This window comes from Podarcis raffonei, chromosome 5 (genome assembly GCF_027172205.1).
Source record: "Podarcis raffonei isolate rPodRaf1 chromosome 5, rPodRaf1.pri, whole genome shotgun sequence".
Taxonomy (NCBI): Eukaryota; Metazoa; Chordata; class Lepidosauria; order Squamata; family Lacertidae; genus Podarcis; species Podarcis raffonei.
This window is the reverse complement of record NC_070606.1, coordinates 73,057,821-73,080,155: the sequence shown is the minus strand read 5'-3', so window position 1 is coordinate 73,080,155 and position 22,335 is coordinate 73,057,821. Positions and strand designations below refer to the sequence as shown.

Below are 22,335 nucleotides of genomic sequence, written 5' to 3'. Positions count from 1 at the left end.
GTGTGCACCAGCTGATTAGGGCATGGCTTGTGCAGTCTACTCATGATGGATACAATCTGAAATGGATAATTATTAGCTCTCTGTTTTCTAAGTTAGCAGAGGAAATAGTAACTCAAAAAGATGTTTTGCGGGTGCCTTCGTCCCAGCCACTGTCCCATCATTTCATATCCTACTTTACAGACATTCTAATCCATTAAAAAAATAAACCCAACTATTAAAAAAACCCTTTACTAATTCACCAATCCTGGATGTCACCCCAACTTGAACAAACTCCAGCTGTTTCACAGTCTCAGAGATGTCACAAGTTCTCTCCCTCACACCACTCTCCACCGAACGGTGAGGAGGAAATGAAAGAAAAACCTCCCCCACCACAAGCTCACAGAAATGTTCACTGGTCACAGAAGGCTGTAGGATTATATGTACAGAAACTCTACAAAGCTTTGCGTGGCAGTGAAAATGGTTGGTGGGAAATGTTAAAAAGAACAGAAGACAGTAGGTAAATATGTGGGATCTGTGGCCTTCCATCACAGCTGATAATTGCCCATGCTGGCTTGGGCTGATGGGAGCTGGAATCCAACAACATCTAGATGGGTCACAGGTTCCCCATCCCTGCCTATGGTATTGCTGTTGTATATATTTCTCAGGTTGAATTCCTGTACTTGTACATAACTACTCATTCCCTGTTCCTCCTCCCAAAGGGTACTACAGGTCCTCCTGGTCTGCCAGGCGAGCAGGTAAGAGGCATTTTTCTCCTTTGTTAAAGTTTATACAGTATTTATCACACTGGTATTTTCTTTTGTTTCACTCTGTTATAGGTTTTTGTAAAGAAACTTGCTTTAAGTTCCAAACTTTAGCCACCCAGTTTAATGATAAACTGGCATTGATTTCTGCATCTTTTAAAAAGTCTCTCTGTTTTTCCTTCTGTTTAAAAATTAACAATTCATTAGGGAAATCCAGGAATTGGCGTGGAAGGACAGAAAGGGGAGCCGGTAAGCAAATAAGCTGTCTCTGGGAATAGCTGCCTGAAAAGTGTAATCATAGTAAGAGATAGCTGAAGAAAGTGAATAGGCTTCACATTCATGGATTTATTGTTTCCTGTAAATAAATAAAAAATATATCTTTTGTGGTTTCATACATAATTTGAGTTCTGAGAATTTCTAGAGCAGCCTTCACCAATCCTTCAGATGCTTTTGATTGCAATTCCCATCAGCCCTAAGCGGATAAAATAACACTATCAGCTGTATAGTCTCATATGTGAAGAAGCGTACAGTGGTTTGCGAACTTTGTTCGGAAGCTGAATGGGCTCCATTTTGAGTGCCACCCTTCCGTTTTGAGTGTTATGCTGAGGTCTGTCTGTTTTTGCTATTTATTTTATGTTTTTGTGACTGTGTGGAACCCAGTTCAGCTACTGATTGATTGATTGATTGATTGAGTGACTGCAGTACATTGTTTATTGCTTTCATTTTATGGATCATTAGGTAGTAAAATTCATGTTAAATTGCTGTTTTAGGGGTTGCTTTTAAAAGTCTGGAAGGGATTAATCCATTTTGCATTACTTTCTATGGGAAAGTGCACCTTGGTTTTGGAACACTTTGGTTTTGGAATGGACTTCCTGAACAGATTAAGTTTGCGAACCAAGGTACCACTGTAGATAGAGCAGTGGCATGAGACTCAGTTAACACAGATCAGTGCTAGGCTGTTCAAACATAGAATGAGTCCTCTGCAACTAACTCCACAATGTTATTCACTCCGTTTACTATTTCCATGGATTTTTAGGGTGATGTTGGACCTGCTGGATCTGCCGGGCAGCCTTTATTAGTTGGACCTCCTGATTCTCAACTGTTAAAGGGAGAAAAGGTATGCAAATTATACAGTGCATTTGCAATTGTTATATGTCGATTTCTTCTTATAAAGTACCCAGTAAATTTCAGTGAAATCATTTTTTAATGCTTAGGGTCACAGCTTAAAACCCTAATCATAGAGGTGGATACATTTGTGTTAGACTATAGAAAGGCAAGCACCACAGCAGTATCCTGAGCAAAAGAAGTACAGTACTTCCACTAACCTGGAAGTAGCCGCTCCTGGTTGCGAACTTTGCCCCAGGATGTGAGCAGAAATTGCATGCCAGAGGCATGCACACAGCAGGAAGCGCCATTAGCGAAAGCGCACCTCATGTTACGAGTGATTTCCGGTTATGAACAGACCTCCGGAACGGATTCTGTTCGTAACCAGAGGTACCACTCTAAAGCAAATTTGTCCTAGTATGCTGCATGTCACTTGGCCACACTGCAATGGTGTTCATATACTATGCCCACTTTTATCAAGGCTGTTGCTAGCATCATGCCAATTTGCAATGGGGAAAAAAAGCCTGTATGAATTATGGGGCTTCCTTGGCTGATTTAACTCATAGTTAATGAAGTTGCAAAAAGAAGCGGTGTGATCAAGTGGTCCTCCAAGATGTTGCTGAACACAGGCTGTGTGGACTGGGGCTGCTGGGAGCTAGGAGTCCAGCAACATCTAGAGGACCACAGGTTCCCGACCCCTGAGCCACAGTAAGCAAATTTAATAAATAATATGTGTTGTGGAAGGGGAATTATTGGGTTGTCTGTTTTTGTTTTTATTATGCATTTCGTGTTTTTTATATTGTGGTTTTATGTTGTGAACCACCCTGAGATCTATGGGTATAGGGCGGTATACAAATTTCATAAATCATCATCATAAGCAACATATTTTAAATTAAATGTTTTAATACTCAGGGTGTAAAAGGAATGCCTGGAACTATAGGTGCCAAAGGATTGCCTGGCCGCAAAGTAAGTGACATTACTTTTTTTAATTCATGAACTGATTTCATAGATATTTTATCCAAGGACTTACTAAAAATGCTTGGAAGTGTTTGGGGCTTTTCCCTAGCTAGCAGAGGATTTCCTCTTTATCAGTTTATTGGAACATAGGAGGCTGCCTTATAACAAGCCAGATCATTGGTTCACCCTAGCTCAGTATTGTATGCACCAGGTGTGGGAAACATTTGCTCCTCCCGATGTTGCTGAACTACAAATCTCATCATTCCAAGCAAGCATGGCCAAAGAATGATGGGAGTTGCATTCCAGCAACATCTGGAGATCCAAAGGTTCCTGACACCTGGTGTACACTGACTGGCAACAGCTCTCCATAGTTTCAGACAAGGGAGACTTCCCAGCTCTGGGACTTCCTTTATGCAAAGCAGTTTTTCTACCACTGCACTATGGTATTTCCTGCAGGCCTTTTTCCTGAGCTGGAATACAGCAATTGATTGCAGGGCCAAACTAGACAAAACACCACTCATGCAATTTCTGATGAATGGCATCTTGTCCAGTTTTGTCCTCCGTCCCTGTCATTCCCAGGCTGTGAAGCTATTGCTGATTGAACTCTGGATGAGCTGTTCTTTGCACCACTATCTTCACTGGATGTTTATTTGCAGGCCCAGTGGAGCCATGGGCAGGGAGGGCACCATGTAGAACATTAATTGCAATAAGACACAGGACAGCAGCATTGGGGTTTAAACTTACCACAGCTTTATTGAGAACAGAGGTCAGTCAGTTTTGGCATAGGTATTGGTTGTGTATCCTGAAATCAACCAGCCCAACATCTGATTGATGATTGGCAGGTATTACCAAGTTTAAGGGTTGCACTATGATGTGTATCATATCCTGGTAACCTGTAGGATCACAATTTGGGGTGCAATGGCCCATCAATCCCTGAGCTGGGCATCTGGACAAGAAGCACCTCCCTGAGGCTCCTGTTAAGGGGTTACCCTGAGACTGTGGAGTGCTCACTGCTTGCTTAGATTAAGGATCCAACCCAATGCCTTATCTGCCAGGAAGTTGTGACAATTGCTATAAGATGGGCAAAAGCTTCAGATAAGCCCAGTTAGCCTGAAGGGCAAATTTGTCCCTCGCCCTGAATACAGCAACTGAAGAACTTCCAAAAAAGAGGTGCCGGAACACACCATGAACACCTCCCTTGCTCTCTTATAATGGCAATGGAGTCTACCTGAGAGGTGCTAGAACTGAGTTTCGGTGAGTTCCTGCTGGAAAAAAGCCCTGCATAGCATGGTCCACACCCCCCCCCAGCCCCAGATCTATATAGGAGAGCCCCAAACAAGTGAACTGTGTAATAGAATTTGTGTTTCTTATTTGAAGTAATTTGACTGTTTTTTGTTTTGCATAAAACCAGGGTTCACTTGGAATTGGAGAGAAGGGTGAAAGGGGGATTCCTGGCTTTCCTGGATTGCGGGTGAGGAAGTTTCAGAATAAGCCAATATAGTTACCGTTTATACATGGCTCTCGAGTAGCGGTTGCCAGTGTGATGCCTTCCAGAAGCTTACTGGACAGAAGCTCCCATGAGCCCCAACCAGCATGGACAATGGTTGGGGATGATTGAAATTGTAGTTCATCAACACCCAGAGGGGCACCATGTTGGCTATTCCTGGCTTATAAATACTAGAAAGGCAATTTAACTATACAAGAACTTTCATACTACCAATGCAATATTTACTTTTTATTATTATAGTCTGTATCAGTTTTGAGAAGATTCTGTTGAAGCTTTTGTTGCTTTTAAAGAATTGTTATTGCAGACTTCCAGAGGCGGCGCCATCGGCAATGGCGGATTCCCTCTAGTCTTGAGGGAGTAGCTCCGCAGAAATCGGGTCTTGCCGCTACGGCGAAGCGGGGACCCTTTCGAAAACCACAGGCGGGTGAAGCCTGTGACCGTGGGACTCGGCGGGCACCTTTAGCGCCCCCCCCCAAATTGCAAGGGAACCCTGCGAGGGGTTCCGGAGTGAAACGGGGAGTTTGGCGCGGTGCTGAGAGTCGATCGCTTCTTCTGTGGAGTGAAGCCGCGCAGCTGTTGCCGGAGAGCGCTGACCTCTTTTCCTGTGACAATTTGGCTATTAAACAACAACCCGTGAGTAGGTCAAGCTTTAAGATTGGAGGTTAAAGGAAAAGGAAGGCTTAATTTGGCACTGAAGCGGGAAGGTGCAAACAGGAAGTCCACCTTCCGTTTTGTATATAGATCAAAGCAAAGACTGTTTAAGCTAAGACCGGGAGAGGTGCGTTAAAAAGCCTTAAATCCAAACGTCAAATCAAAAGAATTCCCTCCCTGAATTGAAGGAGAGGGGAGGGAAGAAGGGAAAGTATTTTCTGCCTGCAAAAAAATAAAAAAAAGGACAAAAAAGGGAATAAAGACCACCACTTAATCCTTGGGAACGGATTGCCAAGATTAATAGAACTGCTGTATTGAGAGTCGCACTATTTATGGACAATGTAACTTTCTGACAGCTAACTCTGCAAGTGAGATACTTTTGAAGATCTTCTTAGGACTTGAAACTGTTATTTATTTTGTTGAAGGGGGACTTTTGAAAAGTTGGGAAGATACTCTATTGCACTATTATTGACTGTTACTGTGTCCACCTAGAGGCTCACTGAAATTGTTACAACTGGTTGGGGAATTTTCCATCTCTAACTAGCCAGGGAAATTTCCACTGCAAAACAAGCCTGACCGTGGGACTGACCTTGACTCTCAGACAAAGTGTTATGGAGGAAAAGACAACAAGATTGGGCAAGGTTAGACTCCAACAGACTAGTGCAGCATTGCAGCAGCGCAGAGCATCTGCATCTGGCCCTCCTGCACCACAAGGGGAAGACCCTGTACAGGCTGGGGCAAAAGGTATGATCTTGGAAGAAGGATTTACTTCAGTTTTAAGTAAAATTTATGAAACTTTGGATAAATTAAGTAAACAAGTTACTGAAGCGACAAATAAAATTGACCAAAACACTACAAGCATTAACAACTTGGGGCAGAAGGTGAATTCAAATACAGAATCTATTGAAAAACTGCTGCAAGAATCTACATCAAATCAAAAGACAGCTGAGGAAGCAAAAGAAAAAGCGGTGGCTGTAGAGGAAAAGATAACACCGATATGTAAACAGCTTGGGGACCACCAGTCACAGCTAGGGGCCCACCAATCACTTTTGTCTATGATTGAATTGAAGGAGAAGCAGACCAGTCTGAGGATTAGGGCGGTACCTGAACTTGAGAAAGATAGCCTAAGTGATTTTCTAACACAGGAATTTGCAGACTTTTGGAAATTGGATGATAAGCAAGACTTTAAGATAGTAAGTGCTTTTAGACTTGGAAGAGGAGGGAGAAAGAACAGGGTGAGAGACTGTTTGATCACCCTTCGATCAAAAGAGGAGAGAGATAAAATACTGAGTCTGCACTTCCAGAATACCTGGGAAATAAACGAATCAAGAGTGGAGATATTTAAGCACATTCCGAAATATCTTTTGGACCTTAGGTCCAACTACGGAGATTTGGTGGCCCTGCTGAGAGGTAATAGAACCATCTTCAGGTGGGAATTCCCCCAAGGCCTATCTTTTACCTTTAAAGGTAAAAAGTTTAAAATAAGATCAGTGGAGGATAAAGAAAAATTTCTGAGAGAACACGGAGAAGACCTGCAAAAAGGAGGTGAAGAAGAGCCAAGAGCCTTAAGACCAGGAATATCAGACAAAGTATTACTACCTTTGGGATTGGACAAGTTAGAGAAAGTGATACCACCGTCAGAACAAGAGGAATTATTGGGAGCAGTCGGAGGAAAAGCAACTTAAATACATCATGTCTCTGCAACTCCCCGGAGAAAAGGAAGAAAGTTTTTCATTTATTGAAAAAGGAACAACTGGACCTGATTTGTTTACAGGAAACACATGTGATAAGGCTACACAGGAAAGTATTGATTAATAGAAGACTGGGCCAAGAGTTTATTTCATCGGATAAGGTTAAAAAGCAAGGAGTAGTTATTTATGCAAAAGAGAGCCTATCACTGAAATTTGTTTTTAAAGATGATCAAGGAAGATTTGTAGCAATTGAAATTCAAACACAAGGAGAAAAATTTTTGATAGTAGGAGTATATGCACCAGATGAGGGGAAATCTGATTTTTTTAAGAAGTTGCATGAGACTTTGCTAGATTATATGGACTATAACATTATTCTGATGGGAGATATGAATGGAGTGGTATCCACAAACATGGACAAGTCGCAGAGACAGGTAGTTACCAAAGATGGCAGACTACCAAAAACTTTTTTTGAATTGACTGACAATATGGATTTGATTGACATTTGGAGAATTAGGAATCCCCTGGGTAGAGAGGGAACCTTCTTTTTATGGAGGCCAATGACGTCCGGGGGTCCGGCACACTTCTCTGCGCGACTCTGACCTTCCCCAAAGACCTTTGACTCCAGCAGCAAGTAAACACAGCGGAAGCAGAAGCAGGAACGTTCTGTCGTGTGGTAATAACTCAGGCTGAAACGCAGCAATCTCCTTATCTTTAAAGTCTTTATTCCTTAGCAAACACAACAGCTATAAATTTCCTGGCGACAGAGCGCACATCTTGCTGCTGCTCTCTCCTCGGAGCAAACACGCACACTGAGAGACGCAGTAAAACCCTCCCTTCAGTGTTCTAAACCCGCCTCAAAATGTGAGACGTCATCACTCAGAACTCTTAACCCTGTAAGTTCTGAGCCTCTCTCCATACCCCCTCTCGAATCATATTTTGAGAGGACCTCTGAGTGTTCAACACCTTCCCCATTGCCTTCCGCCCCTTCCTGGCATCGTTGTTAGGCACTTGTTGAACCTCACAAACCTTAGGTTCGCACTGTGCGAAACCAACCCACGCATTTGTGACCTGAAACCTCTCAGGTGGAATTCCCTTTGTAGCCCGCGATGACCGCCTGGGCACAAACTGGGGTGCTCCTTTTGACCCACTGGGGCCAGCATGTGCGTCTTCCTCATCAGAAGACTCCCCCTCTGACTTGACACGTCTGTGAGCTTTCTCCATTATGCGCACAGGAGATGAGGGCTCACTCTTGGACACTCCTTTAACAACCTGTGGAGACGCCCTACTCTGTTCAGGGACCTGGTCTCCACCAGCAGGTTCAGGCTCTGGCTCTCCCTCCTCCTCAGAGTCAGACAGACAATCTGAGTGAACGTCAGAGCGCACTTTGCGCCTTGCCCAACCATCCTGCTCAAAGAACTCAGCCTGTTTACTGACCAGAAGCTTGGTCTGATCACCTTCTGGATATGCGAATCTCCACCCTTTTGTCGCAGGCTCATATCCACAGAAGATCATTTCCTGGTACCTTGGGCCACCCTCCTGCTGCAGAAACTTTGGTACAGGCACCATGGCTCTGCTACCAAAAGTGCGAAAGAAATGCACAAGCGGCTTCTGCCGATGAAGCAGGAAATACGGGGTGTCACCTACCACTGCATTGTAGCACCTGTTCATCGTGAAATTGGCTGTCTTTACCGCCTCCCCCCAGAAACTTTGAGGCAAACCAGAGTCATCCAGTAGAATCTCGGATGCTCGAACCAGAGCTTTACTCCTAAGCTCTACCACGCCACTGTCCTGAGGAGAAGTCACCTTGTGATGTATCCCCCTCTGGCGAAAGAAACCCTTTAGAGCGGACCCAGTGACCTCTGAACCTCGGTCACATTTGAACCCCTGCACCTTGGTGGAGAACCTTAGTTCCACCTCAGCAACCCAATCTTTGATAAGTTGTGTTGCCTCCTCCTTAGTTTTCAGCGTGTACGCCCATGCGTTCTGCGTATAATCATCTGTCAGCACCATCAGCCACTTGGCCTTGCCCAGACTTGGCTGTGGCATATCAGAAAGGTCTGCATGCACAAGCTCAAAAGGCTTTGTGGTTACTCTCTCCACCCTGGGATGATTAAATCCCTTGTTTCTGGCTTTCCTGCAAGCTCTGCAATTCAAAGGTTGACCACATTCTTTTACCCTGCACCCTTTGGTGCACTCTGATAACATCTGAATGTCCTCACAGGAACCATGTGACATTCTCTTGTGCCACACGCAAGCACACGACACATGAGTGTGATCAGTGGCTTTCCCAGTATTCCCCTCACCCTCCAGAGGTGTTTCCAGAACAAAGAGGTTGTTCTGATCCTTTTCAACACTTATTAGCTTCTTCCCCCCTCTTGAAATTGTGCAAACATTTTTTCAAAACTCACTGAATATCCCTCCTGTAAAAGACAAGGTACAGATAACAGGCAGTGTTTTATCTCAGGGAGAACATAGACCTTCAGTTCATCCTGCAAGAAAGAGACAAACAGGTTAGCAACATGGGTCACATGTCCCTGTGAACCTGTAGCAAATTTAACTGTTCTCCCAGTTGAAACAGCCTTGCAGTTCCACATTTGTTACCAGATGGCCATTCGCAGCCGAGTCCACAACCCAACGTAGGACCCTCCCCCCTCCGGAGTTGTCCTTCTTTGTTGCCTTAGCAACCGACTTCCTGCTGCCCCCGACCTTGGGGCGTTCGCTGCAGGTGTTCTCCAAAACAGCCATCGACGCAGTCAGCTGATAAGCGTTTCCTCCCTTTTCTGGAGCGCGTACAATCTGCGGTTTCCCACGCCTGCCTGCGCTTCTGGTCTGGTTGCCATGGAAACCCGGCTGGTTCCCATGGGAAGCAACCTTGGAAACATCCTGCCCTGGCTCCCTTGCTCTCTGTGGGCAGCTGCGACGCAGGTGTTCAGCCGAAGCACAAACAAAACATCGCCGAGTGGAAAACTTTGCAAACTTGCCTTTGGTCTTCTCTGCCCCCCCAACCTTTCCAGCAGCACTCCTTGAGGCTTTTCTGCTGTTGGGAAAATGGCCTTTGGCTTCTGCTGTGGTTTCTCTGCAAACCCCCTCCAGCTCCTGCCAAACAGCCTGGGCACTCTCAAGACCCTTGGAATGGCCTGCACCCCCAATCTCAGGTGCATCTCTCTTCTCTTCAGCACGCAGCTCATGTGTAGGGGCATTCCGGCAGCCCTCCAACACAGTCCCAGCCCCCTCTGGGCCTCCTGGGCGTCCCTCAGCCCCTCTTGGGCTTCCAGCCCCCTCTGGGCTTCTTGGGCGTCCCTCAGCCTCTCCTGGGCTTGGTGCCTCCTTTGAGTAGCTCTCAGCCCCTCCTGGGCTTGGTGCTTCCTCAGAGCAATTCTCAGCCCCCTCTGGCCTGGCTCCGACTGCTTTCTTCAGTGCCTGCCTTCTCCCGGCCCAGGGCTTGCTCCCGTCCACCTTATCAAAAGGGATCGACGACTTCTGGCTGTCTGCCATCTCTCCCCGGGGCCCGGCCTACTTACGGTACAGTAGCACCTCCCGGTCCGGCAGATCCCAGCTCCTCCCGGCTGGCTCCAGCTACTCCTTAGCTGGCCTTTGGCTGCTCCTCAGCCGATTTTGCCTGCAGTCACCCTTCCCAGCGTCTCATCGGCTGGCCTCTGGCTGCAGTCTCTCACACGCACGAACGTTTCTTATCTTTATTGCTGATCACCCATAACCTATACTTTTCGCGCAGACTTTTACTCCATACTTTTCTGAAGCCAAAATGACATGGACAAGAATTGACCAAATCTGGATAACTAGAGGACTGGCACCTAAGATTCGAAAAGTAGAGATCTGCCCTAAAACGTGCTCCGACCATAATGCCGTGAAAATGGAGATGAAATTAACACCAACCGGTCCCTTCAGATGGAGGATGGATGGCACCTTGTTTAAAGATCAAGAGGTTATTAAGAAGGCCCAAAAAACCTTGAGAGACTATTTTGAGATAAATTTGAACACTATTGTTGAAAAAAGAGTAATTTGGGACGCAAGTAAAGCAGTTATGAGGGGGTTTCTGATTCAACAGAATTCAATAAAGAGAGCTCAAAATGAGAAAAAATAAAAAATTCTGGAAAAAATAAAAGAGGGCGAGAAGAAACAGAGTGAAACCAAATTCACAAAAGATTCTGAGAGAAATAAAGTTATATCAAGTGCAATATATGAAGATGATGAATCAGGAAATTGAATGGAAAATTAAACAAATGAGACAAAGGACTTTTGAATCGGCTAATAAATGTGGGAAACTGTTAGCTTGGCAAATGAAAAAAAGACAAAAGCTTAACAATATTACTAACTTGGAAGTGGAAGGAAAGAACATTCAGAATCCAGTGGAAATTAGAAAATGTTTCCAGAGGTACTTTAAACAGTTATATACACAAGGGCCTCAGAAAGAGTTTGATATAGACCAATTTTTAAAAACAAATGGATTACAAAAAATCTCTCAAGAAAACAAGATAATGCTGAATTACAAAATTACAGAACAGGAGGTAGAAGGTGCCATTCAGAATATGCAGTTGGGCAAATCTCCAGGACCGGATGGTTTAACCTCAAAATATTATAGAACTTTGAAGGACTGGATAATTCAACCACTAAAGGAGGTTTGCAATGAAATTTTGGAGGGGGAAAAAGCGCCAGAGTCGTGGAAAGAAGCATATTTTACACTTATACCGAAAACTGAGTCTGAAAAGACACAACTCAAGAATTACCGACCCATATCCCTGCTTAATGTGGATTACAAAATATTTGCTGACATTTTGGCCAAAAGATTAAAAAAAGTATTAGTGGAAGAGATACATAAGGACCAAGCTGGCTTTCTCCCAGGCAGACACTTCTCTGACAACACGAGGAATATAATTAACATTTTGGAGAAGCTGCAAGTGGATATCAACACCAAAGCAGTTTTAATTTTTGTGGATGCGGAGAAAGCCTTTGATAATATTTCTTGGAGCTTTATGAAGAAAAACCTTCAGGGGGTGGGGGTTGGTCAAGGGTTTGAAAATGGTATAAGTGCAATTTATTCAGAACAAAAGGCTAAATTAATAGTTAATAATGTGGTGACAGAGGAATTCAAGATAGAGAAAGGGACACGACAAGGCTGCCCAATTTCCCCATTGCTCTTTATTTCGGTCCTGGAGGTTCTGTTAAATATGATTAGAAGGGACCGTCTGATCAAAGGTATAAAGGTCGGAGCCAAACAATATAAATTGAAAGCTTTTGCAGATGACTTAGTATTGACTTTACAGGAGCCAGAATCTAGTACTAAAAGAGTATTAGAACTGATTCAAGAATTTGGTCATGTGGCAGGATTTAAGTTGAATAAGTTAAAAACTAAAGTCCTTGAGAAAAATTTAACACCGATTGAGAAAGAGAGGTTTCAGAATGAGACAGGTTTAACAGTGGTTAAGAAAGTGAAATACCTGGGGATTAACATGACAGCTAAAAATGAGAATCTATTTAAAGACAACTATGAAAAATGTTGGTCAGAAGTGAAAAAGGACTTAGAAATATGGTCAAATTTGAAGCTTTCCTTGTTGGGTCGAATTGCTGCTATAAAGATGAATGTATTGCCAAGAATGTTGTTTTTGTTTCAATCATTACAAATTTTAGGCAAAATGGACTGTTTCAAGAAGTGGCAGAGAGACATTTCTAGATTTGTCTGGCAGGGCAAGAAGCCCAGAACAAAATTTAAAATACTAACTGATGCAAAGGAAAGAGGTGGACTTGCCCTGCCGGGCCTTAAACTTTATTATGAATCAGCAGCATTCTGCTGGCTGAAAGAATGGCTGCTTCTTGAGAACACAGACATTTTGGATTTGGAAGGTTTTAATAATGTTTTTGGGTGGCATGCATATTTGTGGTACGACAAGGTTAAAGCGCATAAAGCATTTAAAAACCATATTGTCAGGAAAGCATTGTTCAATGTCTGGATAAGATATAAAGAATTACTTGAAAATAAAACCCCAAGGTGGTTGTCACCGATGGAAGCAAAGGCTCAGAAAAAGACCAATATAGAGGCCAAGTGGCCGAAATATTGGGAAATTTTGGAGCAAGAAGGAGACAAATTGAAATTGCAGAGTTTTGAGAAATTAAAAGATAAAGTACGAGACTGGCTTCACTATTACCAATTAAGAGAGGCTTATAATTTGGACAAAAAAATTGGCTTCCAGGTGAAAAAATCAAAGTTGGAAACAGAATTGTTAGATCCCAAAACAAAGATACTTTCAAGAATGTATAACTTGCTGTTAAAATGGAACACTCAGGATGAGACGGTTAAATCTGCTATGATTAAATGGGCACAGGATGTTGGACATAACATTATGTTTGCTGACTGGGAACAGTTGTGGACCACAGGTATGAAATTTACGGCATGTAATGCCCTAAGAGAGAATATTATGAAAATGTTTTACAGATGGTACATGACACCAGTCAAGCTTGCAAAAATTTATCATTTGCCCGATAATAAATGTTGGAAATGCAAAGAAACTGAAGGTACATTCTTTCACCTTTGGTGGACGTGCCCTAAGATTAAGGCTTTCTGGGAGACGATCTATAATGAAATGAAAAAGGTATTTAAATATACCTTCCTGAAGAAACCAGAGGCCTTTCTCTTGGGCATAGTCGGCCAATTGGTGCCAAAGAAGGATAGAACTTTTTTTATGTATGCAACAACAGCAGCAAGAATACTTATTGCACAGTATTGGAAGACACAAGATTTACCCACCCTGGAAGAGTGGCAGATGAAGGTGATGGACTATATGGAATTGGTGGAAATGACTGGCAGACTCTGAGACCAGGGAGAAGAGTTGGTGGAAGAAGATTGGAAGAAATTTAAAGACTATTTGCAGAAATACTGTAAAATTAATGAATGCTAAAATGATGTTGGATTGAAAATAAGTGGTATTGGTAATAAGGCTAATAAGAATATGCAAATATGGATTGATAATGGATGAAAATACATAGTTATAATAGGTTAAGATATAGAGTTAAGATAAATGAAAGAGGGTAAGGATTTGCTGAATTGATTATGTAAATGGGAATACAAAAAGGGGAGGTGTGAGGAGGTCAAGGAAACAAGCAAATGAGCTTAAAAATATTGAAAAATGGATTTATTTTTTAAATTTTTTTCTTAGCTGTTTGTTTTTTGTATTTTGTATTTTCTTTTTTTTCTATGTATTTTTTGGTAATTCCTGTATTTTTCTTGTTATTCTTTTTTCTTCTCTTATGTTTTCTTTTTAGTTTGTTAATCTCTGTTTTAATTTCCTTTATTCTGTAAACCTATGTTTTTTGTAAAATGCTAATAAATATCTTATAAAATAAATAAATAAATAAATAAATAAATAAATAAATAAATAAATAAAGAATTGTTATTGCAAACCTACTGTAGGAATGCCGGCTGATCTAGGAATATCTAGTGGGACTTTTTTCATTGAGCAAGATGGCCCTGATGTTTAAATAAAACCACTACACATTGCTTGCTATTTGGAGTCTGTGTGTGTGTGCGTTGTTCAAGAAGCACACATTTGAACTTTGCTAGGCACATGGAACTAGATTGTGGCTTATGTCTGATTTTGACATCCTAAGGCCACATATCCTGGAGTAATTAAATCTGAGTATATAAAGGAGACTCTGAACCTCAAAGTCATTTTGTTTGTATTATATTATTAATTTCAGCCTTTTATTAATGGGAGTTTGGCTTTTTGATCTTAGTCTCAAGTGGTTTTGTCACAGGGCTGCACAAGATACAACATTTCAGTATACAGCTCAGGATTGTGGGTTTGCTTTCAGAGTACTGTCTTTGGTTTTGAATGATTGAGTTTGGCATGTGAATGTTTAATTTTTGTTTTATTGTAAATGATCTAATGAAGCCTTTAACTGGATGCAGATTGCTCCATTTATCATTAACATGTTTTTCTGCCATTAGACATCTTGGGCAAAATGTATAAAAAGAAGATAGTCTAAGTAAAAAAAAGTTTAATTTAGTTTCTCATATTGCTTCTAATTACAGCCCTATCTGGGCACCCCCTCCAGGTGATTACCATTAGCATGGTCTAGAACTGTAATCTTCCACAGTTCTAGATTCTTTGGAAGCCTCCAAAAGTAGAGGGAGCTCCCTGCTACAGAGGTTTCCCTTGCCAGTAGACAATAAAGGCTGTGATGGGGTCATGATCATAGGAGCCAACTCCTAGGGGCCGATGACCCTTCATCCCCCAATAAAAAAAATTATGCCCCCCCCAAGTTGATGGGCATTGCCATTCAAATGGTGTGCATGCAGCACATCATGTGATCAATTATGCAGGGTGGGGCTTACCTGGGCCTCCCCAATATTTTATTCAAGTTGGCATCACTGGTCATGATGGACTGGGTAGGGCCTATTAGCTCATCTCGCTCTGAACCTCACAGAATAGTGTGTGTGTATACTAGAGAGAGAGGGGGGGAGAATGGCCAGATATGGCCTAGGCAACATTGCAAGGTATTTATACAATTAACTTTTGCTAAAGTAGGGCCAATATGTTGAGAAACAGCATACTGAGTTCAATAGAATTTATTTCCAATGAGTTGGGTTCTGAGAACTGTTAGTGAAAGAAAACATGTGGAAATGAATTTTCCTATCAACTCTTCCCCACTGCAACCTCCCAAAATGTTGTGGGATGGAGAATGGGGGATCACTATGGGAGGGGAGAATTGGCCCAAAGTTGGATAAAGGCACCTTATGCAAACAGAACAGGGATTTATCTAACTCTGGGGTAACCAACATAGTGCCCTCCAGCTGTTGTGGGCCACAACTTCCATCAGCCTCAGTCAAGGTGGCTAATGGTCAGGGATGATGGGAGTTGTAGTTCATAATATCTGGAGGGCACCACATTGGCTACCCTTGGTGTAACCCAAGGTGTTCATAATCAAGGTGTTAAAAATACCTAATATTATAACTTTTTGTCTCTGTCCTTTTCCATAGGGGAGTCCAGGTTCTTATGGATCACCAGGAATTCCAGGAAGCAAGGTAGCATATATTTATAAATAAAACATAAGCAATGTCTATAATTTACTAATAAAATAAACCTAATTATAGCGTCCATATCCATAGCACACACACTTTCCCTTATTTTGTAGGATAAATCAGTGCTGGTGTATTTTAAAAACATTTTTTAAATGTTTGGAATTTCTTTTACCTGCTAAACCCCCACAATTTCAGACCTGTTTTTGAGAGTCTGCGTAATGGTGGTCGTTTGGCTCTGAGCTAGCAAACCTTGTCAACGAAACTTAACTTGAAGTGCATGAATTGTCACAGATTAACCAATGTGGGATAATGTCTTACACAGTTATCCCCATTAAGTCCCATTAATTACAGTGTAACCTATTTGCACGATAAGCGTTCTTAAGGGACGAATAAATATTGTTTATTTCAGGGTGAAACTGGAATGGCTGGATTTCCTGGAGAGGATGGGCTTCCAGGAATTAAGGTCAGGTCTCAAATGCAGAAGATTCTTTATATATCTGTGTTTATACTGTATCAAGCTTACATGGAATCTATACTGTTCTGTAGCAGAGGAGAAGGGTTATTTTAATTCATTCTGTTACCTTTCACTATCACAGTTAATTGTTTCTCTTGGGCTCCTATAGGTACAATGTTATTACATTGCAATAAACCTGAAAATTCTTACAGGGGGATCTAGGAGACAGTGGGCTGCCAGGTCCACCAGGACCTCGAGGAATACCACGCCCTGGAATAAAAGGTTTAACTAATATTAAACAATTCAATGCACATTTAATACAATTCATGGTAACATACAATTATGTTAACAACAACCACCACATTTTCCAATGATCTCCTACAGGTCTTCAAGGAGACCCTGGAGACCCTGGACCTCCTGGAAATGTGGGGGCAGATGGGTTGATGGGCCCTCCTGGTGCATATGGCAGGCAAGGGGAAGATGGAACCAGTAAGAAACCTTTTTTATGTTTAGGGTAAAAGAAAGTTCTATCACCAGCTTTCGCTTATTTCCATAAAGGTTATGCTGACAGATCCCAGGATAAAAATAATCTGTAGCAGCCTTTTCATAGTTACGTCTGTGCATTTCTAAGCATTATACTAAGAGTTTATACAGAATTTTTTGTGTTTTTTTTTTAGATGTAGTGAGTTGGCAGGTTTTAAATAATCATATGAGCAGCAAATGTGTTAAAGCATCTTGATTGTTTAAGGTATTTGCTCAGGTTGAACATTTAGCCTTTATAAGGATTTCATTGCTTTAATAAGATTGTTGAAAAAAGGAGGGGTGGGCTAGGAATTGAACAAAGGTGTGGCAAATTGCTGTCCACTGTGCTTCCTCAGGTTTGTGTAGTTATTCCAGGTGGTAACACCCCCAAGTGGTCCATGTTAGACAACACCAGTGCTGCTCAGGAATTCTAAGAAACAAAAACATAATAAGATCTTTAAATTGATTTTCTATTTTAGTTTCTTAATCATTCTAATACCATTGGGTAAACTATAATATACAATCCTGCCAAAATTTGGTTAAAAATAGTTCCCTTTTGAAAGACCCAATCCTGGCACCTAATCTTAGGCAAAAACCTGCTCCTAGATCTTGGGAGCCGTCCTGCAAAAATGGGTGATGACGTCTTCAGAGGTGTCCAGATCAGTGCAATTTGGAATGGCCATTTTGATTCAAAACGGTTTCCAAATATAGACAAAAATCCATTCCTCAATTTCAGGAACAATCATGCCAGATTTGGTGATGGCATCTTAAGAGGTGCCTGGATGCAAAGTAAACAGACAAACAACTTTCCAAAATATGTAGTGTAATTTATAATACTGTATAGTAGATGTAGGTATGTTGCTCAAAAGCATCACCTGAACAATTTGGAGCATGATCTTTCAAACAAAAGGCTTTCCTCAGTCCATGGGCGGGGGTTGTTTGAAGGCCATCTTTAGACAGATTGAAGCTTCTGTTTTTCTCCACTTTTTCTAAATAAAACAGTTACTGAAAGGAGAACTCCATGTGACCGATGAATTGATAGAACTGTTAAAGATTACTCTTCCGCTACATTTACCAGTATCTTTAAGTTTCCTACTGAATTTATAGTTTACAGCTAGCTTGGAACATGGGGACATAAAGAATATGAACCTCTCTCTGCTTTTAGGATAACTATGGATACAAACACTGCTAATAAGAGGACTTACATTTTGTTCACATATGCTGAACCTGCCAATGCTTTAAGATCACCTGGCAAGACTTTTATTTCGGTTCCTTTGCTTGCTGAAGTTAGGCAGGCAGTAAATGGGAAATGAGCCTTTTTTCCGTTTCCAGTGAAATCCTATGCAAATCCAGTCAAAAGTACATTCCATTATTTTCAGTGGGGCTTACTTCCAGGTAAGTGTATGTAGGATTGCATTCTGCACACATTTACCTGGGAGTTCACTGCTTTGAATTAAGTTCAGTGGTAGAACATTTGTCTTTAATTCAGAAAGTCCCAGGTTCAATTCTTGGTGTTTCAAAGTATAGCTGACAGATTCTTGCTAACTGAAACCCTGGTGAGTTGCATGCTGCCTCTGAATACTAGTTGCTAGAGAACACAAACAGCAGAGTGCAATTGCACTCATATTCTGCTTGTGGTCTTCCAGTAGAAATCTGATAGGCAGCTGTGGGAACAGAACCCAGGACTAGGTGGGCCTTTTGGTCTAATGCTTTTTCTTGTTAAATCAGTGGGACAAAACTGCCATGTCTTAACTTGAGGCCCATTGATTTCAATGGGAACTTAAGGTCAACCCAGAATTCCTAGGGCAAGAAATACTCCGAGACGCAATGCCAACCTATTGTTTCCAGAGCATGTGCCAATGTTGTAATCCAAACTGGTAAGACTGTTTTCTGCTGTTTTACAACTGTTAAGAAAAAGAAAAGAATGAAATGCCAAAACCTGTGATTTGCAGCTCAATTTTCTTGTGTGCTTTAGAACAAATAGTTTGAAGATAATTGCTACGGTTGCGGAAATCACTTGAACAGGAATTTGGAGATCAATTGAGCTTCCCTTTCAAGCCATGCCAGACTATCAGAAGGAAATATTAGTTTAAAACATAAGGAATCCATTACCCTGGATAACTGGGCCTTCAAATGTTGCTTGGCAACAACTCACATCATCCTTTCCCATTGGCCACACTGGTTGGGGTTGATGCGAGTTGGAATCTAACAATATCCGGAGACTCCACAGGTTTCCCATCCCTGTTCTAGAATATTCAGTGAGGTGTAGCTCAAATAATTTGAGTTTTAGAATGCCAAACCCCAAATGCAGCTTCTCCCATAGATGGCTTCTCTATGACTTTTACAAGACTCCTTCTTCTCCTTCTCCATAGGTATCCCTGGTCCCAAAGGTATATTGGGAGTACAAGGGCCTCAGGGCTTTCGAGGTGACCCTGGTCTCCCTGCTATAGCTGACATGGCACTAGGAAGGCCTGGCTCTCCAGGGTTGCCGGGTTTTCCAGGAACACCAGGAAAGCAGGGTTTGCCTGGACCACCTGGTAAGATGAGCAAAATACTTTGAACATTGAACAAAAATATTTCCACTTGAAGATTACACACACACACACACACACACACACACACACACTGGTACCTCGGTTGAAGGACGGCTCTGTTTACGAACGATTCGGTTCACGAGCTCCGCAAAACCAGAAGTAGTGTCCCAGTTTGCAAACTTTACCTCGGTCTAAGAACGGAATCCAAATGGTGGAAGGGCACGCCGGCGGGAGGCCTCATTAGGGAAAGCGCACCTAGGTTTAAGAACGGACTTCCAGAATGGATTACGTTCGTAAACCGAGGTACCACTGTGTGTGTGTGTGTGTGTGTGATATTATTATTGACTATAATTCCACTCATTTCTTTATAGCAGGGGTGGGCCAACTTTGACAGGTGGGCATGACAACCCTTGCCAGTTATGTAATCCCTTGCACAGGGTTTCCAAGTCCCCAGCAACCAAATGATCGTTCGGTGCTCGGAAACTGCAGTGCAAGAGGCTTTGCCAGCCCTATGGTTGGCACTTTGGGAAGCATTGAGCATAGGGTTTGCAGAGCGTTCTTTCTCTTCCTCCCCATCAGTTGAAGGGGAGCGGAGGGAGAGAAAAAACTTGCATTTAAGTTCAGTTCTGCTCAATCCTGGGAACAAACATGTACAGAACTGAGCCTTGTTCTCCCTCCGATAATCAGCTTAACATCATGAATGACAGGCAGGGGGTTGACAAGTGGGTGGGGTTTGGGGGAAATGTCCTTGTGGACCAAACTGGTTTCCTACCCCTAATACTCAGCAATAGTAATTTACCAAGCAGCAATAACAGTAATCATTCCAGATATGGGAGAACCAGGCTTATTGCTTTCACTGCTTGTCTTCAAAATCTGGCTTCCATTTATCCAAGGTGGAGTAATACCAGGAAAGCACAATCACCAGCAAGGAAGGAGGCTTATGAGGAGGGGCAGAGGCAATGCTAACAGTGCTGCACTCATCAGGATGGTAGTGTGCAGCTGGCAGTGAGATCAGGGTTGTTTCAGGTTGGCGGTGGTAGCCCAGCTAATATGTGTGCACCTGCAGGTCCACTGCTGGGTCAGAACTCCCCCCAAAGTCTCTCCCTAATACCATCTTGGTGACCACAGTGCTGCTGCCAGGAAGACTTTGCAGCCTCTGCCTCACTACCCTCATGAGTCACCTCTGAAAGAAGCTTTAAGAGGAAGGCACTTTACTGCTTTCCCCTTCCAGTGGTTGCATTGCAACAGAGCTTCAGCTGAGGAGAACGCATCTGGGGGGAAGCTGAGGGAGAAAAGAGACAGGTGGAAAGAAGGGCTAAATACCCTCCTCCTTCTCACTGCTTCTTTATTAGAAATAATACCCTCCTCTGAAGGTGGATTGTGGGAATAATATTTTTGTATGTTGCCCAACGATCTATCAACCGCATATGGAGTGTGTGTGAGGGGGGAATATGTCTAAAGGAATCTTTATTTACTCCACTCAGTTCTGCGTAGCAAGTTAGTTCTACAGTTTCAGCAACAATTGTTTGAAAACGGTAATGTGATTATGTACTATATAATGTAGAATTGTGTGAGGATTATTATTATTATTATTATTATTATTATTATTATTATTATTTAGTGTTCCAAGCTTCAGGAGAAATGGAGAAGAGGATGGATGGGTGAACATAAATCTCCTATTAGGTGGGAAGTGGGCATCACATTGGCAGTTAAACAGGCTTCTGCTGGTGTAACCATCTGGTCCTGTAGCTGTCTAACATGTGAGCTCTAAGAACAAGGCCAGGTTGTTTAATGTTTTTGAAAAGAACAGAGGCAAATATAATCAATTAAAACAATAAAATATATCTTTTGTAAAATTTCAAGGTGTGGCTTGTACTGGGAGAGGGTCTCCTGGACCACTGGGAGCTAAAGGCCAGAAGGGATCACCTGGAGAAAGAGGTGCAAAAGGAGAGAAAGGCAAGTACCTGCATCCCTCACAGAGCAAATGCCTCATCTCAATCAAATCATGTAATTTAACCATGACTGTCCTTGAGATAAAAACACAAGTCATAATTGCTTTGTGAACTTGCATTATTTGTCTGGTCCAAAGCCCTGCTTCCTTTGTGCCTATACAGGGAGTGCAAGTAGCTGCTTATGTGGTGCTGGTCCTTGTGGTGCACCTGGAATACGAGGTCCGCCAGGTGTCCCTGGAAGAAAAGGAGAAGTAGGGTTACCTGGAAAATATGGAAGAACAGGTGATCCAGGCTTACCTGGTGCAGTAGGGCCACCAGGTTCCCCCGTGAGTAACTTACAGGCACTATTTTATATTCTGGCATCCACAGAGCAGATTGATCTTTCCTTTTGTGGTTCATTTCTTTCCTTATTTCTGAGGACTCGGCTTTTATTTTGTCACATTTTGATGCTAATGTTCAGGTGGATCACACAACGCATACTTAAACTGTGGGATTTGCTACTTCAAGGTGTGGTGATGACCACTAATGCAGATGGCTTTAAAGGGGGGTTCATGGAGGATAAGACCTTCAAGCACTACTAGTTGTGGTGCCTGTGTATAATAGTGGTTGCTGGGGGGAAACAGCAATAGTGGGCTATTGTGCTCAGGTCCTGCTTGCAAGTTCCCCATAGGCAATGGGTGGTTGGTCAATGTTGGAAACAGGATACTGGGCGAGATGGGTATATACTCTGATCCAGCAGGATTCTTCTGCTGTTCTTGTCAGTGTGCCATGAGAGCAAAACATTGGGAAAGATCTTGATGAAAGGCTCCTGTGGGAGCAGGATGGGGAAAGCTCATGGTGTAACCTGGACAGTGGTGGAGAGACATGTTCCAGCACCCGGAGCGGTGAATAGGCAGGGGTGTGGCTGGCGAGCCTCCCGGGGGTGTGTGTGCGGTGAGCGGTGCACATCCCGGGGGGCAGGGGGGGCTGCAATGGCACCCCCCGGGATGGCACCCAGGGTGGACGCCTCCCCCTGCCCCCACCTTCGTCCGCCAGTGCACCCAGATAACCTTTGTTGCCAGTCTAAAAAGCACAGATTGTGGGAGGAAAAATAGAGCATCACACTCCCATCTTGCTCATCTAATAGATGTTTACTTGCTGTCGGAGCTGAGCTATTATTTCAATTGACTATAACTTTTTTTATTTTAAC

At 42.7% G+C, this 22,335-nt stretch overlaps 1 protein-coding gene across 3 annotated transcripts in view; it reads left to right on the top strand.

The window, feature by feature from the left end:
* COL4A4 (collagen type IV alpha 4 chain) overlaps positions 1 to 22,335 on the top strand; it is a 76,170-nt gene that overhangs the window by 27,838 nt on the left and 25,997 nt on the right. For 2 of the 3 annotated variants that reach the window (XM_053390081.1, XM_053390079.1), the window contains exons 11-22: positions 699 to 734; positions 948 to 989; positions 1,777 to 1,857; positions 2,757 to 2,810; positions 4,213 to 4,272; positions 15,643 to 15,687; positions 16,094 to 16,147; positions 16,351 to 16,420; positions 16,523 to 16,627; positions 19,033 to 19,197; positions 21,058 to 21,150; positions 21,309 to 21,472. In XM_053390081.1, the coding sequence (XP_053246056.1) occupies positions 699 to 734; positions 948 to 989; positions 1,777 to 1,857; positions 2,757 to 2,810; positions 4,213 to 4,272; positions 15,643 to 15,687; positions 16,094 to 16,147; positions 16,351 to 16,420; positions 16,523 to 16,627; positions 19,033 to 19,197; positions 21,058 to 21,150; positions 21,309 to 21,472 (969 nt within the window). Of the gene's footprint in view, positions 1 to 698; positions 735 to 947; positions 990 to 1,776; positions 1,858 to 2,756; positions 2,811 to 4,212; positions 4,273 to 15,642; positions 15,688 to 16,093; positions 16,148 to 16,350; positions 16,421 to 16,522; positions 16,628 to 19,032; positions 19,198 to 21,057; positions 21,155 to 21,308; positions 21,473 to 22,335 lie in introns of all 3 variants that reach the window. The other variant, XM_053390078.1, reaches the window with a different exon arrangement.